This window comes from Thyridium curvatum (assembly GCF_004353045.1).
Source record: "Thyridium curvatum strain D216 chromosome Unknown NODE_30_length_408869_cov_84.441474, whole genome shotgun sequence".
NCBI lineage: Eukaryota > Fungi > Ascomycota > Sordariomycetes > Thyridiales > Thyridiaceae > Thyridium > Thyridium curvatum.
Genome location: NW_022156785.1, coordinates 100,244 through 118,189, shown reverse-complemented (window position 1 = coordinate 118,189; position 17,946 = coordinate 100,244). Strand labels below are relative to the sequence as shown.

General features: G+C 53.9%; 4 protein-coding genes across 4 annotated transcripts; 3 read left to right on the top strand and 1 right to left on the bottom strand.

The window, feature by feature from the left end:
• Window positions 1-396: 396 nt before the first annotated feature.
• Window positions 397-2,531, top strand: E0L32_005617 (uncharacterized protein; the record flags this gene model as incomplete). Its single annotated transcript, XM_031140159.1, has 4 exons — window positions 397-630; window positions 685-1,630; window positions 1,689-2,215; window positions 2,286-2,531. The coding sequence occupies 4 exons, from the start codon at window positions 397-399 to the stop codon at window positions 2,529-2,531; spliced, it is 1,953 nt and encodes a 650-aa protein (XP_030995628.1).
• A 950-nt stretch (window positions 2,532-3,481) lies between these two features.
• E0L32_005616 (uncharacterized protein) lies at window positions 3,482-6,096 on the bottom strand (the record flags this gene model as incomplete). The annotated part of the gene is made up of 4 exons (XM_031140157.1): window positions 3,482-3,755; window positions 3,835-5,411; window positions 5,471-5,764; window positions 5,836-6,096. 4 exons carry the CDS (start codon window positions 6,094-6,096, stop codon window positions 3,482-3,484), a joined length of 2,406 nt encoding a protein of 801 aa, XP_030995627.1.
• Window positions 6,097-9,191: 3,095 nt separating this feature from the next.
• E0L32_005615 (uncharacterized protein) lies at window positions 9,192-11,563 on the top strand (the record flags this gene model as incomplete). The annotated part of the gene is made up of 2 exons (XM_031140156.1): window positions 9,192-11,034; window positions 11,091-11,563. 2 exons carry the CDS (start codon window positions 9,192-9,194, stop codon window positions 11,561-11,563), a joined length of 2,316 nt encoding a protein of 771 aa, XP_030995626.1.
• Window positions 11,564-12,601: 1,038 nt separating this feature from the next.
• E0L32_005614 (uncharacterized protein) lies at window positions 12,602-16,598 on the top strand (the record flags this gene model as incomplete). The annotated part of the gene is made up of 2 exons (XM_031140155.1): window positions 12,602-12,944; window positions 13,021-16,598. 2 exons carry the CDS (start codon window positions 12,602-12,604, stop codon window positions 16,596-16,598), a joined length of 3,921 nt encoding a protein of 1,306 aa, XP_030995625.1.
• Window positions 16,599-17,946: the final 1,348 nt, after the last annotated feature.

Sequence of the window (17,946 nt, the reverse complement as noted above, 5' to 3'; positions counted from 1 at the left end):
AATGAGTATTTCTAGGAATAGAGAAGCGGCACAATGGGTCAAATAGCACGAGCACTGGTACTTCAAAGGGTGCTGAGGACTTTAACTTGGATCACAATGCTGTAGGTCAATACTGTGAACTGAAGATGCGCTGCGTCACCAGACTGGCGCTGCTGCTGCGCAAAAAGGATCTTCCTCCAACCGATAATTGATGCTTATCGCGCGCCTAACAATTGATAGCACGCATCTTGATCCAGCTCTAGTCTTCTTATCAGGTCTGGCCACATGCTAAAGTAGTGTCCCGCACAGCATTCATTCATTCATTTCTTGGTAAAGAGACATCTCCTCCCACCAGCGCACTTCGAAAGACTTGGACACACTGATTGGATTATTGATGCGCCTCGGCTGACCTACGCCATGTTGGACACCTTTGAGATCCTGACCACCTCGGGAGTCGTCCTCTGGTCCAGGTCCTATGCGAACGTCAACCCAGCCGTCATCAACACCTTCATCTCGGATGTGTTTGTGGAAGAGAAGAGCTCCGCTGCCGGCGCAAGCAAGCACTCCTCGGCAGCGACCAACTCCCCTTACAAGGCCGACCAGCATACACTGAAATGGGCCTTTGTCAAGGAGCTCGGCATCATCTTCGTGGTAAGTGTGACCGCCGTCGCTATGATACTCGCGGGCTAACACCTTCGTGCGCAGGCAGTCTATCGATCTCTTCTGCATCTCCAATGGATTGACGACCTTGTGGACCACATCAAGACTATATTCGTCAAGCTGTACGGCGACCAGCTGACCCGGCCAAATACCACCATTATCGAGTGCGAGAGCTTTGACGAGTACTTCAATCAGCAACTCCAGGAACTCGAAGGCGCCGGAGCCACAACGGCCGAAGCCCGTGGCTCACGCAAAGAAGCAAGCCTTGAGAAGGAGCAGCTAGATCCGCCGGGGTTGGTACACCGAAATGTGGCGAAGGACGACATTTCGCCGGGCATCACGGCTTCGCCTGCATCACGGCCGATCACACCGAGCGGCAAAAGCCATCTTGTTGTAGCCAAGGCCGGTCCAGTTGCGAAAATGTCCAGAAGGGCGCGCAAGGCTCAGCAGCAGAGCAACTCCGCCCCTGCCTCGTCGGGCGATGAGTCTCCCGCCCGGAGGGCAAAGGGGGCCAAGGGCGGAAAGAAAGGAAGAAAGTGGGATGCTGATGGCCTCGCTGATGAGGAGGATGACGTGCAGCTTGACTACTCGGCCCAGGCGATCACAAGCGAGAGCGAGGCGGAAGGCTTGGCCCGCTCGACGGCGCTGGAAGAGGTCGATTCCTCAACCTGGGGCCAAACGACCAAAGGAAAGTTCGTGCTCAGAGATCTCGGCGACGAAGTGCACTCCATCCTGGCGTCAGCCGAAGCCGAAAACGCGGCATCCAAGACAGAGTCCTCGTCTGGCCTTCTGGGGACTGGGCTCAACACCATCTCCGGCTTGTTCCGAAACGTAGTCGGCGGTAAGACCCTGACGAAAGAGGATTTGGACAAAGCCATGAAGGGCATGGAGGATCACCTGTTGCGGAAGAATGTCGCGCGGGAAGCTGCCGTCCGTCTGTGTGAGGGCGTGGAGAAAGAGCTGGTCGGTGTCAAGACCGGAAGTTTCGAGAGTATGTGATGTGTGGTTCATTGCCATTGCCCCATATTATCCCTCTAACAATTGTCCAGGCATAAACTCTAGGATACGAAGTGCCATGGAGAGCTCTTTGACCAAGATGCTGACACCCACCTCTTCGCTCGACCTTCTTCGGGAGATCGACTCGGTCACTTCACCCCCGGCAACTTCTTTACGAAAGCGAAGGCCCTATGTCATCTCTATCGTCGGAGTCAACGGCGTCGGAAAGTCAACGAACCTGTCCAAGATCTGTTTCTTCCTGCTCCAGAACAAGTACAAGGTCTTGATTGCGGCCGGTGACACGTTCCGCTCTGGTGCCGTTGAGCAGCTGGCTGTTCATGTGAACAACCTGAAAGAGCTGACGAAGAGAGAGGGCGGTCGAGTCGAACTGTACCAGAAGGGTTACGGCAAAGATGCGGCAGCTGTCGCAAAAGATGGGGTGAACTTTGCCGCGCAGGAGGGCTTTGATGTTGTCCTTATTGACACCGCTGGACGGAGGCATAATGATCAGAGACTGATGTCGTCGTTGGAGAAATTTGCCAAGTTTGCGCAGCCCGACAAGATCCTCATGGTCGGCGAGGTACGCGCATCCCGTTTCCTTTCCTGCCTCGTCTTTTACTCTTCTTACCAGTTTTGCTGACATCTCACAGGCTCTCGTTGGCACGGATTCGGTTGCGCAAGCTCGAAACTTCAACGCCGCGTTCGGCTCAGTCCGGTCCCTGGATGGATTCATCATCTCCAAATGCGACACGGTGGGCGACATGGTGGGAACACTGGTCAGCCTGGTTCACGCAACGAATGTGCCCGTCTTATTTGTCGGCGTGGGCCAGCACTATTCTGATCTACGAAACTTCTCTGTGAAATGGGCGGTCGAGAAACTTCTCGGCAACAACTAAATAGTTTGAATAGCCTCGCTTCCACCAGTCTGCGCTTGGACATCCACGTAGAAGTAATCTGATAATCAGTACCAAAAATTATCTCCAAAAAATAAGAAGTTCCTACGTTCCTTTGCCGTGCAGGTCGAGATGAGGACCAGCAAGTTCGACCGTCTCATCGAGTCTACAAGTGCCTAACCCTGTCTTGACGAGACATGCTCTCGGTGGACGCTCGAGTCGTGTCCTGGGCCCTTGAGGAGCTGCTCAAGCCTTGGGCGGCTGAGGCTCGGCCGGCTTTGTTTGTTCCGGCTGAGGCTCTGATGGCTTTGGCGCAGGTTTCGGCGGCTTGAATGGGCCGTTGGCCCAGAGTGGAATCTTCTTTCCGCGCCCCATGGTCGTTGGGTCGATGTTCGACGGCCTGTATTTCGCAGAGCAGAACTTGGCTCAGTAAGTAATGCTATTGTGCCCGACCTTGAAGAGCTTCAAGTTCAAGAGTTTCGTGCCCAGTGATGCTCAAACCTTACAATGCAGTCTATCGTGGTAAGAGAGCAGCCTGTAATTTACAGTGGATGTTGAGTTAAAGAACCAGGGTGGACTTCCTCTGCAATTTATAGATAGGGATGACAATTTCCCAGTGACACACTGTCATGGCAAGTGCATATAGATCCAGTGTCGTCACAGCCTTCTGTGCAGATTTAAGCACCTGAAGGTGGTCAGTGACTCGGCAAGCACATGAAACGTCCCAGCATGCAACAAAGAAGCCTTCCTATGGGCTCCATCCACAGAGGTCAAATGGCAAAAGATTCTTCATCAATTTGCAACAAAAGTTGGAACTTGTCGGTACCACGAGTACCACGAGCGGCATAATACCTCAGTAACCCCCCCACCCCCTACCGTATCATGCTATGGCTACCACATGAATGAGTGTGTCCAAAGAACCATGCTTGATGATCTCCACATAGACCAGTCCCTCAGGGCCAAGTAGAAGGGCCAAAGGTCTCTCCCTTCGGTACCTCCTTCTGGACAGCCTTGGACAGCATGTCCAGTGTACTAAGAGCGTCGAGATTTCCAAACCACTGCGGCGGTGTAGCCGACGTGAGGTAGAGAGTGAAGAAAATGATGATGGTGGAAATGATGAGGCCAGTGTCAAGTGCCGCAGACGTGATGTAGTTGTATTGCAGCCACCAGCCGTTCCAACGCCGCTTGATGAAGAAGTTGAAAATGGTGCCAACAATACCGTAGCAGCTAACAGGAGCTTCGGGTTAGTAGGGCGCATGGGGAGTGATCTGAGAGCGCTCAGAGTGCTGAGATGGGCATGACTTACAAGTATATATACACCGTTGCAGGTGGAATCCAGCCCGAACCGCCAAAGAAAAGGGGTGTGTTGACGTATCGCCAGATGGACTTGGGATACCGCCGAGCGAAGAACCAGGTGACAACGGGAGCGAGAGCACCGACGAGCCAAAACCATTGGAGGCTCGAGTAGAGCGCATCGCCACTGAACATTCGCTTGGGGCCGATGGCTCCCCAGATGATGGAGGCGGTGTAGAACACCTTTGCGTTTGCACAAGTGTACGAGTTCTCCTGGTGGTCGTCGCACAGGTCCGGGATGGCACCGAACGCCCAGTTCATGACACCTATCTGGACGACAGCGGACCAGACGGAGGCTATCAGCTGCGACCAGAACATGGTGCGCGGGGGAACCTTCATGTAGTGGCCGAGCTTGAGATCCTGAGCAAAGTAGAGCGCTTGCGACATGCAGAGATAGCCGTAGTTCTTGAACATCATCATCGCCAGGGGACGGCCGGGCAGCATGTAGCCGACGATGAACTCGGTCAAGACGTTCAGCCCGATCTGTATGTTCGTGATTGCTTGCACGATGCCGATGGGGATGGTCCAGATCGCCGGCAGCACCATGCACACGACGTATCCCCACCAGGGGAAGCCGGTGTCCCAAGCGCAGACGACCGCAAATGACATGCCGAGCATGATGACGAAGAGCACCCCGTACCACCAGTCTGGGGCATCTCGATACTTCTTCATGAGGCGCATGTGTACGTCGTCCTCCTGGGTCCGAGCCTGCTTGAACTGGGTGTAGACCTCCCTTCCGTGATAGAGCGCGACGTGGACAACCACAGCGGCGACAGCAGCAAACGCCAAGCCGTACGCCAGCGCGAACTGTGTAGGGAGATAGAGTGGAGAATAGGCATTGTACCTGGCTTCGTCGAACTGGAAGTTCTCATCCAGAATCCTGGTGACGTTGTACTGGTGTCCCGTGTTATCGTACGCGTGCGAGTTCTGAACAGGGAGGTACGCCGCGTACCACATGCCGCTGAAATGAATGCCCATGGATATCACCACGAAGAAGACAAAGATGCCAGCAATCATGTTAGCGATAGCATGGAAAGGCGGGATAAGCGGCGACGTCAAGTAGCCAGACACGATGGTCCAGTCAAAAGTAATTGGCAGCAGACCATAACCGCTCAGCCCGCCAAAGACCTGGTTGACAACAACGCTGTTGGGCCAGATCCAGGTGACCCAGCAGAACCAAGAGAGGCCTTGGAAGATCCAACCTGGGAACCAGTACCAGACGAAGGAGGCGGCAAAGACTATGAGGAACCATTTGTACCGTCCCATCCGCCATCCGTTTGTCGTAGTCGGATCCGATGGTGAGTGGTCATGGAGAGCATAGAAGAGTGCGGCGTTGACCAGATCAGCAGGCCAGATCATGGCCGCGGGCCAGACAAGGAATCGACGGCCGAGGCCAGCAAGGCCATAGCCCGTGCAGAGTGTTGTGATGCCGAGGAGAATCTGCCAGCCCCAGCCAAAGGCCTGCTTGTACCAGACCTGCTGGGCAATGATGACATCGGTTGCATAGAGCGCACCACCGCCGTACGCGGCCTGTGTAAACATCAGCTGGACCGTTCTGCACATGCTCCCTTCTAATTTCATCGACTCACGTTGGACATAACCACGATAATGACATGCTCTTTGAAATTGAACCTTCCGGGTCGCAGATTGAACTTCAGGCCGAGAATATTCCACTCCCGGTCTGGGAAGATGAGATCCCAGAGCAGTCCTATGGGGTACGCCACCAATTGGACAGCATAGGTCGTGACTTGGATGCTAGGGTTGCGGAGTGAGAAGAGCATATTGACTCCGGATCCGACAGTGCAGAGAAGAAGGCCAATGAACCAGGCCCGAATCGTATTCACCGGTAGATCAACGTCGTAGTTCCGCACCGAGGCTCGCACCTAGAGGATGTAAGTCGTCTGTTCTAGGAGGAAGGCTCTCATCTCGCAGACAGGGACCTCTATGAACCTACTTCTGGATATGGGGAGTCGTCCTCAACAAGGAGACGCTCCACTTCAATGCCCTTCTCGGCATTTCCACTGTCCAGTGCGGCATCAATGTCATTCAGCTCATCAATAGGCAGGTTGGGGTCAAGGTGATGCATCTTCTCGAAGTGCTTCAGGTTGGTGATAGCCTCAGCCGCCTGGTCGTCAGAATCCGTCGTGCCAGCCGGGCTGGCACGCGCCGGGGTGATGTGGTCACGGTCATGACTTTTTCGCAGATTCAAGACCATCTTGACGGTCCCAGTCCTAGATTGTATCCCCTTAATGTGTGAGATGTCCAGAGGGGGATTAAAGCGAGGAGTTGTCTATTCGAACCCGACTTGAGGTTCACAACACACCATGGGGAGAGACGATGGATAGGAGAGGCCAAGAGAAGCCCGATCCGAGGGAACATGGCATATGCAATATATATGAGCTTGATCACGGCGATGGACCCCTCCTCCAGGATGCTGCTGATGCAACCCTTGGCAAGCCCGGCCAGCGGATATCTTCTGGGGTGGCAATCAATGGGTCCCCAACACACAGGAGACATGGTGTTGGTTACGGACACCTGCGGTCTCGGGTTAGATTCTGAGGGCCACATGGTGCGATATCAGCAATATACGAGCAGCCAATAAATGCCCGATCTCCAGAGGGCGGGGATCGACACATACTGAAGGAGGTCTCACGGAAGATGCGATTCCCAGAAACCACCGACCTGCCTAAATTGGGTGGCTATCAATCTAATCGACGAGGCGGGTCGTGAGACCTGGGGGCAAGAGAACAAGGATGTCGATATATCTGCAGCTTCCTACGAATGGGACAAAGCACCTGGGTTCCACAGAAATCTTGGGAGACGGTACAGACGTGCCATTATGTACCTTGATATTATCCAGGTTAGCAAGGGCCAATGAGCTAAAAAAAGGAAAAGAGATGTAGGCTCTTGTCAATATCTCCTCGGTCTGTCTGGAGATAGATAAAAGGGAGAAGAAGGGCTACTGGCTGTACTCACGTTCCCAATGTCCAACGACACTCATCGGGCAGAAGGCACCATTTTGCTATCGTCGACTTTCACTGGGATCTGCTTTGGGACGGCTACCTTGGCGGTGAAGAGAAGAGATTACAGGCTCGAAAGGGTTATCCCCCATGAGATCCTTGAACATGCTAAGTCGGTGACGCGTTCAACCTTGCGCCCAGCTAACCAACAAGGATAGCCTATGCTCGTGAAGCTTTTTTGAGATCGAGAGCATTCCCTCCCGACTCGAGGCTCCTTGGACATGTGTTCAGATAAGCCTTGGCCCTCCTCCAGTCGAGGTTTCCGGGCGAACATGTGCCGTGGGAGTATCGATATTAACCGCTCAAGCGAACCACATAAATGTTGCCGCTGTTGGCCTCAGTTCCGGCCCCACCTGCAATGGTAGGATGCATGGAAAGTCTTGCCCAAGTCGAGATAACTATGTCGAGGACGTCAGTCTAGGGTGTACGGAAATCCATGAATCTTGTCACCCAAGTAAGGTAGTATGGCCGCCGCCGGACCCCTCCCACGCCGACTTTCTGTTTCGAGGTAGGTGTCGACTGGACCAACACTCCGGTCGAAAGACCAATCAGAATCTCTGGATACAAGTATCGATATGGTGTTTTGTTTTCGAGTTCCCGCTCCCAGCAAGCTTTCATGCTGAGGAGCCGAACAACTCGTCATGTTGGCCCTCGAACCCTGGCTATTCCCGAGACGAGGGCATCGAGGGGCCAACCTAGGTGGTTCACTCCACCCGATCCATGTCTGGATGTGCCAAGAACAGAAGCTCGTGACACGCACGCGACAACTAGTCCTGGCAGGTTGCGTTCACTGCATATCAGCGGAGCAGTTCCGCAGAAACGGGACCCCGGGTTGGAAGCTCAAGTGCAAGGGAGGCATGGTCAGATGCTGGACGAAATGAAGTGTTGATCTGTAGACATCTGGCCCTAGCGCGCAAACAAGCTTTCTGTCTTCGATGCCGTCTCCACTGGGTTGGTGCCGGAGACCCCAGGTCTCTCTGGGGCACACTAGAACACGTCTGGAAGTTCCTATCAACCATGCCCACACACTCCCTCTAGATGTCCTACCCTCATCGTCTGCGACTGTTTTGTACACGCGTATGGCCGGAGTCGATTGGCTGTCATGAACACGATACCACTCGCTAAAAGAATTCCCCTGAGATAAGATTCTGACATTGACGCTTTGGTCTATGTGCCCGTGCGGCAGAGCATGGCTATTGCGGAGACGGAGCTGAAGACACGTCAGCTATCCTCTCCCATCTTCGGATCATCGGCATCGTGAAAGGGTTGCAAACTACCTGCCTCACAGGGAATGGAGAAATTACGAAGTATCTCTCTGCTTCTGCTCCAACAGCCCATACCCTTGCTGATTTCAATAGCAGCGCGGACCATAGTTGATCCTTGATTAGCGAAGACATCAAATGAATTAAACACCAGACTTGACCCATATCAATACTTTTGCTTCATCTTCCCTCCTTGGATTTCACATTGCTGAGTTCTCGCAGAGCCGCACGGTCGAGACACCGGTGCTTCGCTCCTACAGTGCCGTCTTGAATCCTGGTTCTGTCCCAATACGCCCGAGCCAAGAAGGCCAACCGATGAGTCTGATTACGCGAGGAATCAGCGTTACTATTTTTGGAAAACAGGGTCATTGGTTGAGGGGAAAGGGATCGATGTCCATCCGCAGCCCCAGCTCGGTGCTTGGCCTTGACATTGCAGGACATTGCAGTGGTTTGCTGTTAAGGAAACTTGCAGCCTGGTCTGAGAAGAAAAGGGTCTATTCTTTGTATTTGTGTTTCACCAAGTGCACGTCAGCATATATTGCCAAACATTTTGATTTTGATACAGTCTGAGTTCGTCATTTGGAATAATCAATGTCAAGTTAGTGCAGCACACTTAATGATCCCCAAGTTCTAAATTGTTAATGAAGTACAGACTCCCGGCAACCTCCAGGGCTGCGAGACTTGGAGATGCCCACAAGCGCCCGGTACCGGCCTAGCGTGGGAGGCGGCGCTTACTTTTGGTGAGCAACCGCGCCAGCGACTCAGCACACCACCCCTAGAGACCCTGACGGCCTGGGCTGCATCCCATGTGTTATCTCTTATCGGTCGCCACCAAATCAATGCCTGTCAGCTCGATTTCGTTGACTTCAATGATTCAACACCCCGTGCGGATGCTCGATACCTAGTATGCTAGAGCAACCCAATCGGGCCCAGACCATACTGTAGTGGTCTTGGAACAATGACAGATTCCGTGTGAAACAAACTCACAAGTATTTCGATACACTGGTTATCCACGACTCATCTCAACGATGGCGTCCGGGCCGCCCTTGACGATCCCGACCTCCGAACGAAGGGATAGCACTCTCCTCTCACCCGTCGAATACGATGCAGATGCCGTATCTATACGCAGCGACCAAGACACAGATAGCGAGGATGACGAACTGCAGATGCGGGCGCGGACGAGCGGCGAACTCAGAGCTCGCGACCGTCTAGTCTTCATGGAGGAGGATGAGGTCGACCGGCTGGTGACGGATGCGCGACGTAAGCAGGAGCGAGAACGCCGAGGGTCCGGCCTACCAATTCCCAATCCCCTCAAATTCTTGTCCCGACGCTCGAGCGATGCGAGCCTGTCCCGGAGCCCTGCTCGCGCCGACGCGGCATCCACCGAGAATCTAGTGCCCGAGAAGCGGCAACAAAGACGGGAAAGGAGGCGGAGGAAGAAGGAAAGGCTACTAGCCGATGCCAAAGATGGCGAAGATGGGGAACTGATGTATGAGATGGAGCAGGGAGGGATGAGAGATGGAAGCTCAACCGGCGAAAGCAGCGACAGGGAAGACAGTGACGAACTCGACCGGAAAGGCCTGAAGCAATTCGCCGACGCCAAGTCCAGGAGAAGGCGCAATTGCTGTCGCTGGCTCATCATTCATGCCCTGATCGTCACCTCGTTCGCTTTGTTGGTGTTGGTGGCTTGGAAACTTTCACTCGCCAAGAAGGCCGAAGTCGCGCGACAGTTTGTTAGCAACGGCACCGCACTGTTTGCACCTACGACCATCCTTATCAGCCTCGACGGATTCCGTGCCGACTTCCTCAATCGTGGTCTGACGCCGAGGCTCAACGCGTTCATCAAGGAGGGAGTCTCGCCTCTCTACATGCTCCCGTCCTTCCCGAGCGTTACGTTTCCCAACCACTACACTCTCGCAACAGGGCTCTACCCAGAAAGCCATGGTGTAGTGGGGAATACCTTCTGGGACCCGGAGCTCGAGGCCGACTTTTACTACACTGACCCGGACCGCAGTCTCGACCCCAAATGGTGGGGAGGAGAGCCGTTCTGGGTGACGGCAGAAAAGGCCGGCATTAGGAGTGCTATCCATATGTGGCCTGGAAGCGAGGCTCACATTCTCGGGGTCGAACCCAGCTTTTTGGACAAATACAATGGAAAAGAGAAGTTGCCAAAGAAGGTGAAAAGAATACTAGAGTTTTTGGATAAACCCGGCAGAGAGGATCCCACCGCAGACCCGGCCGATATGCGACCGCAGCTCATTGCAGCCTATGTCCCTGACGTGGACTCGGACGGTCATAAGTATGGACCGAACAGCACAGAGATCCGCAGCACTATCAAAGCTGCTGATGAGATGCTGGAAGAGTTATTCGAGGGGCTGGAGCAACGGAACCTGACGCATATTGTCAACGTCATTGTCGTCTCTGACCATGGCATGGCAACGACAGACACATCGCGCTTGATGCAACTTGACGACCTGGTGGACCTCGATCGGATCCGGCATGTTGATGGGTGGCCTCTTGTTGGCCTACGTCTACACAACGACTCGGAATTGCAGGAGGTGTACGACGGAGTCATCGAGAAAACAAAGGGCAACCCAAATATCGAGGTCTATTTGCGCGATGTCAACATGCCCGAGCGTTACCATTTCTCCAACAACGACCGAATCGCTCCTCTCTGGCTTGTGCCAAAGACGGGCTGGAACCTGGTTCAGAGGCAGGATTTTGATATTGAAGAGGCCAAGGCCAACGACATCGTCTACCATCCTCGCGGCCTGCACGGCTATGACCATGAACATCCCTTGATGAGAGCTATCTTCGTGGCCCGGGGCCCAGCGTTCCCTCACGAGCCTGGCAGCCGCCTTGAAGCCTTTCGTAAGTCTCGGCTCCCCATTGTCAAATTATAGCTTGTTTGACTGACATTGGTTTAGAAAATATCGAGGTGTACAACATCCTATGCGATTCAATTGGGTTGGCTCCCATCGCCAACAACGGAACCCTACGTCTACCTCTGCGGCCTATTGGGCTTCACGATCCTGAAGTTGTCATGGAGGAGCCACCTGACCCGGTCTCTTCATACACACTCGAGCCGACGCCTGTGCGCCCGACTTTGGTGTCTCAGGCTCCAGCAGCGACAACTGCCAGTCGTTCATTGGGTGTTGACCCAGTCCACACGAGTTTGTCCACTCCGAACCCGGTACAGGTTGATCCCGCAACACCACAGCCAGCAACACCACAGCCAACAGGGCAAGCAGCCGATGAAGGAGACAGTAAAAACAGCGGTACCCTGCTTGATGACGCAAAGTCAGCAGCCAAGGGATTCTGGGATTGGCTGACCGACAAGTTTGATGATATTTGGGACAAGATCACTGGGTCTGATCAAGGGGAAAAGGGGAATGGTTGACGTCTGCTTTGTGGTGCCAATGCATGAGAGATACCTTGTTTTGCGACTTGCTGTTTGTTTGATCTTGGTATATATACGTGAAGTGCCAATCCATTCATCAGGCATGAATAGGCACGTAGAGTGAATCTGCTTTTCTCCAAGACCACCCAGAGGGCATCATATGGTGCGCAATGGCAAGCCGAGGAATAAAAGAATGCACAAGAATGCACAAGATGTTCTCGAATACTCATGTCTTCCTCGGTCTTCCTACAAAATATGAACCGTTGAACGCTCAAACCCCACTGCGAATCATGGAATGGCATCAAGGTATCAAGGTCCCCAGGGGTCTGATGTCTGATACATCCTCCGCAGTGGATCCGGGCTTCCATCTTTCTGCTTGACTCGCCTGATTCAGGCACCCCCACTGATGTTCTAATTTATGACAGGGGATCTTGCGGAGCTAGAAACGTTTAGGCTCCACTAATTGAAGCACTGAACACAACGCGACGCGACGGGTGGCAATGGAATCATTTTGATATTCACTCCGCCATCACCGCACGCGCAAACCAGCACTGAGATTCTTTGACTGTCCATCTCATCTCCTTCCCCGACTGTGGGTGGTGCTGTCCTCCCGCCTTCCGATCGACCCGAAAGTCTCAACAAACCACGATTTCGATCTTACCCCGGGACCAGACGCGGTTCTCCTGTGGGTTTGGATGCACTTTTGCCCGCCTCACTTTGGTCTCTCATCGCCTGCCAGAATCTACTCTACCTGGCTCTCATCGCCTCGTCGGACTTTCCAAAACAACAGGGCAACGTTTTGCCCCACCTTGTTCGTTCGACAATGTGCCTGAACATCCCCTCTTTGACAGCTCGCAGTGCCTGAACATCCACTCTTTGACAGCCTGCAGTATTTAAGCGACCTGATTTGACAGCCCCCCATTACACAACGTGAAGCAAACATCACCTCACGTTAGCTGCTGCGGTCATCCCGGTCATCGGCCCAAAACCTGTCTGCAAATCTGCAAGGCTGGGGTTACCTCGGGCCCGAAATTGGCCATGGCGACGCCACGTAGCATGGAAGGCTCTGCAAGCAGAGATGCCCACTCTGCGCAGCCTTTCGACATCGAAGACATACAAGAAGACTTGGGCATCCAGCAAGCCATCCTTGTGTCGCTCAGGGACTCGACCCAACCGTACACCATCGACATACAATGTCGAATTCACGAGGCAAGCGCTAAGATCCGACGTCTCACCAAGCGACTTGCAGAGGCTCGTCGTGCGATTAGTCCTGGTCCCAGCGGCGGGGAGGAATCCAGCAATCCTACACCCTTCACCCATCAGTCCACAGAGAGCAGGAGCCACGACATGGACATCGTTAGAGGCCGACCTGTACAGATCGGTATGTGTTTTTTTGCATCTCGGTTTACCCATGCCTGAGATTTCTCTGACACTCTGCTGACTCTACCTTCCGGCAGAACACCGTTCGGCTTCCTACGCCACACCCTCCAATAGAGCACACCAAGATTCGACACGGGAGCCTGTAGATTTTTCTACGGCCTCGAGGAAGGATATGCGCAAGCGCACATTCAGTACCCACCTGGACGGAGGCTATTCCGTCTCTTCTGGAAGCAAGTCGAGGAAGACTACTCCAAGCCCAGCGCCTTCGATCTTCTCTACCAGTCCTGCCTCTACCGACTTCGACGATGACATTGATGTTGTTGACCTTACAGGAATCGACGGAGACGAGTTCCTAAGCCAGCAGCGTCAATTGGAGCAGCGCTGGGGCCAGCAGAAGCAGACTGCTGATGAGGATGCTGCTCTTGCCAGGCTGTTGCAGGAGGGCTCAGATAGCGACGATGCCCGCATCGCACCTGCTACTGCTACTGCTACTGCTACTGCTTCTGGCACAGGTACCTCCATCAGAACAGCCTATGATCGCTTTCTGGAGAGGTCACAAGCATCTCGTTTTGCTCCAGGTCGAGCACCATCATTGCAGCTGATCCAGACCTTGGCTGCGCGTCGTGCCGACAGCAACATAGGTCATCCTCAAGTGAAAGATGAGCCCATTACAAGGCCCTCGCCGAGCGGTCTTGCGAACTTCCCACTTGGGCCGCACCGCCCTCAACAACATTCACCGATGCCCGGCGGCTTTCCCTCGTTCGAGACAGACGAAGAGGAGGTGGACTCGGATGATGAGTTCAGGAGAATGAACAACTTGCCTCCGCGCGCTCGGATCCGACCACCGCCTGCTCCCCCTATTGCAACAGCTCTGTCTGTCGTCAACAGGGGCCAAGTAGGTGGACCCGCAGCGATGCCTCAGAGGCCTGCCCTTCCAGAACGACCCCATGGGTCTCGCGGTGCATTCGATAACGTCCCTGCATCTGAGCTGGCTCGACGAGCTGCCCTCAACCGGCAACTCCCTGGAGGAGCATTTCCTGGCATTGGCGGTATCGACAGTTTTGGAACCGATACGACGTTGTTTCCAGGTCCTCCGTCGAATCAACAAGCTGCTCTCTTCTCAAGACCCGGGATGCTTGGTGGTGGCCGCTACAACCACCTTCAAGCCTCGCCGTTCCCAGTTGCCGGGCCTTCGAAACAGGGCGGCTCGCTTGCCAGTGTTATCAACAGAACCGGTCTGTATGACTTCGAAAACCTTACGGACGGATTCGGAGCACCTCTGCCTGATAATGTGCAGCGGTATGTGGAGGACATTGCCGGAGATACCCGAAAGAACGACGAGGAGATTAGGGAGCTCCTCTCCAACATTCGGCCGGATATGGAGATCCCAGTTGAAGAGCGTGAAGGGACTCCTGAAGAGCTCCGCTATGCATTGTACACGCATCAACAACTGGCCTTGAAGTGGATGAAGGACATGGAAGAAGGCTCAAACAAGGGCGGCATTCTTGCTGACGACATGGGTCTTGGCAAGACAATCTCAACCCTCGCTCTTATGGTATCACGTCAATCACCGGACCCGCGTGTCAAAACCAATCTCATCATTGGCCCCGTTGCCCTCATCAAGCAATGGGAGAACGAGATCAAGAAGAAGCTCAAGCCCGAGTACCGCCTCAGCGTCTTCTTGTATCATGGCAAGAAATCTACCTACGACACCATGAGGGGCTACGACGTTGTGCTCACCACCTATGGCACCCTGGCACAAGAATGGAAACGTTACGAGAGGTATCGGGAAGCGCACCAAGGCGCCAACAACGAAGGAAATGCTGAGCTGACCAAGATGTTCCCTTTGGTGCATGGTAAGAGCAATTATTACCGCGTCATCCTCGATGAGGCCCAGTGCATCAAGAACCAGGATACACAATCCGCCAAAGCTGCGCACAAGATCTCGGCTACGTATCGTTGGTGTCTGACCGGTACACCAATGATGAATGGAGTGCACGAACTCTTTTCGTTGATCCGATTCCTGCGAATCAGACCGTACAACGAAATCACGCGCTTCAACGCGCAATTCCACACTCTAAAGCCTGGCAGCAAGGAGTGGAGTGTCGATAAGCGCGACACGGCCATGCAGAGGCTGCGAGCTGTACTCAAGGCGATTATGCTCCGACGCATGAAGAATTCCCAGATCGACGGCAAGCCGATTCTCAATCTGCCGCCGAAGACAGAAGAGGTCAAACACGTCGTCTTTTCGGACGATGAGCAAGGTTTCTACAAGGCACTTGAAACCAAGGCGCAGCTGCAATTCAACAAATATGTTCGGGCCGGCACCGTTGGCAAGAATTACTCCAATATCCTCGTTCTTTTGCTTCGCCTCCGGCAAGCCTGTTGCCACCCTCACCTGAATCTCGACTTTGAGAGCACCGGGAATGGCACTGAGGGGATTGTGGAGGAGGACATGGTCGCCCTCGCCAAGAAGTTTGACGCCTCTGTTGTTGAGCGCCTGAAGGCTGTTGAGGCATTCGAGTGTCCCATTTGTATGGACGCCGTTCTTGACCCTCGCTTCATCGTGCCCTGTGGTCACGATGCCTGCCAAGACTGTCTGATCAAGTTGGCCGAGAATGCAGCACAGAACGGCCTCCAAGCTGGTCGAGAGGAGAATGCCAATGCGAGATGCCCGCAATGCCGAGGTCCTCTCAAATTCAAAGAGATTGTTTCCTACACAGTCTTCAAGCAGGTTCACATGCCGGAGTCGGTGGAAGGTGAAGGCTCTGGAGATGCTGCCAAGTCGCTTCCGAGCCTGGGAAGCGACACAGAGAGCGACTATTCTTCAGATGAGGAAGAGTCGGATGCGGATGACAACGGTGATCTCAGGAATTTCGTAGTCCCTGACGATGTGGACGATGATGACTTTGATACAGAAGTGGCAAAGGCCGCTGAGAAGAAGTTGAAGAGGAAGGCGAGGGGAAAGAAGAGCAAGAGCTCTAGAAAGTCCAAGGGCAAGCGCCCTCAGAAAGAGAAGCTGCCAGAGGTCAAACCTCACATGCTCAAGCAGTTGCGAAAAGAGTCGAGCAAGAACAGGGAGGCTCGACGACGCTACATGCACTACCTCCGGGACAATTGGGAGCCTTCGGCCAAGGTGACCAAGGCCTGCGAGCTCCTCGAGAACCTGAAGGCCACTGGCGAAAAGACGATCGTCTTCTCCCTCTGGACTGGTCTCCTCGACCTTCTCGAGATCCCCATCAAATACGATCTTGGTCTGAAGTACACCCGGTACGATGGCGGAATGTCGCGTAATGAGCGAGACGCCGCGACCCAAGCGTTCATGGAGGATCCTAGGGTGAAGGTCATGCTTGTGTCGCTCAAGGCTGGCAATGCAGGCCTCAACCTCACGGCCGCATCTCAGGTCATCATCATGGATCCTTTCTGGAACCCTTTCATCGAGATGCAGGCCGTTGACCGCGCTCACCGCATTGGACAGCAGCGGGAGGTCCAGGTGCACCGCATCTTGGTTGAGGGTACGATCGAGGACCGCATCGTTGAGCTCCAACAGCGCAAGCGGCAGCTGGTGGAGGCTGCCCTGGATGAGGGCGAGATCAAGGGGCTGGGCCGGCTCAATGCGGGAGAACTTCGTTATCTCTTTGGTGTCAGGGAGTAGACGCCTTGAGCACCTTGAGCTGGGTTTTGTCTTGTTTGCATTTTTTTTTCTTTCCACTGCTCGTTTTGGCAACATGGTCCTTGCTATCATGTAGAGTGCAGCTTACGGCGTTGATCTGGCTGATACCCCCTACCCCCCCGGATGGGCTACACATGAAGAGAATGCAACGCGTTGATTTTTTTTCCCCCCTTTTGGGCCGTTACACGGATCATTGATCATGGTTTGCTGGTCTTCACAGTGGGGATCTTTCTAGAACAGCCAGGCGATGGACATTTGCGATGCATACAATTCAATAGCTTACCTTTCTCGCAGTAGAACGAGTCTAGTCTGAAATGAAACGTCTTTGCATTGCCTCGCTTGAATTGCTTGTGACAAAGGCCATATGGGCAGATATTAAGTTCCCCGGGCCGTTTCGAAGAACGTTGGCTAGTCTATGCGTACGGAGTCTTCTCGGCAGGCTGCGTAGTACATGAACGATCCCGCCTGCCATCGCCGCTATCTGAAGCTCGCATAAAGGACCGAAAGTTTATCTGTTAGTGTTCTTGGATCGAGCGAGCTTTTGTCCAACGAAACATGCTGGTGTCTATCGGTTGGACTATCGTTAGATGTGTCTGTGTCCAGATCGAGTAAACGCAGATGCTGACACACAAGGAAGCTGGCTCTCCTGTCTAGGGCCAGGACGAACGAGGGAGGAGGGATTTCTGGGGGGGGCACATGCATATGCTTTCGTGTCATGTTTCGTGTGTCTGACAAGTTCTTGATGCAGCAGGACCTCGATGGGATCGACCGAATCTCGATGATGTTCTGATTCCCGACGGCTGCAGGCTGCACACCCACACTGCCCGTTCGCTTGGACGTTCGTCTCTTCTTCTAGAGGACTAAGGAGTCCCCATTTTCCCACGTTGCCACTCGAGCTAGCCACTGGGTACTAGATCCAGTCGTTTTGCTCATGGCGTGGGCGTGGGCGTGGGCGTGGGCGTGGGCGGGCGGTGGCGGCGCTTGGTAAGAGTGGTATCTACCTACCTACCGGTAGGCTTGCACTAGGTGACTCAACGGCGACGATGACTGGAATGCATGTTTTTTAAGGTGTGGAGGAGGATGGCAAGAGGAGAAGGATGGCAAGAGGAGAAGGAGGCGTCATGTGGGCGGCCTTCACCGCCACCGTTGGTTATTCGAACGCCGAGCAGAAAATAAGATAGTGCAACGCAAGGGATGAGAAAGGCGGTCTAAGCGAAGGGACTTGTGGCATGCGTGAAGGAGTGGATATGCTACACTTTATATGGGGAGTTCAAAGAGGCGGTGACGTAGGATGGGAGAGGTTCACAAATCGAGGAATGTAAGAGAGAAA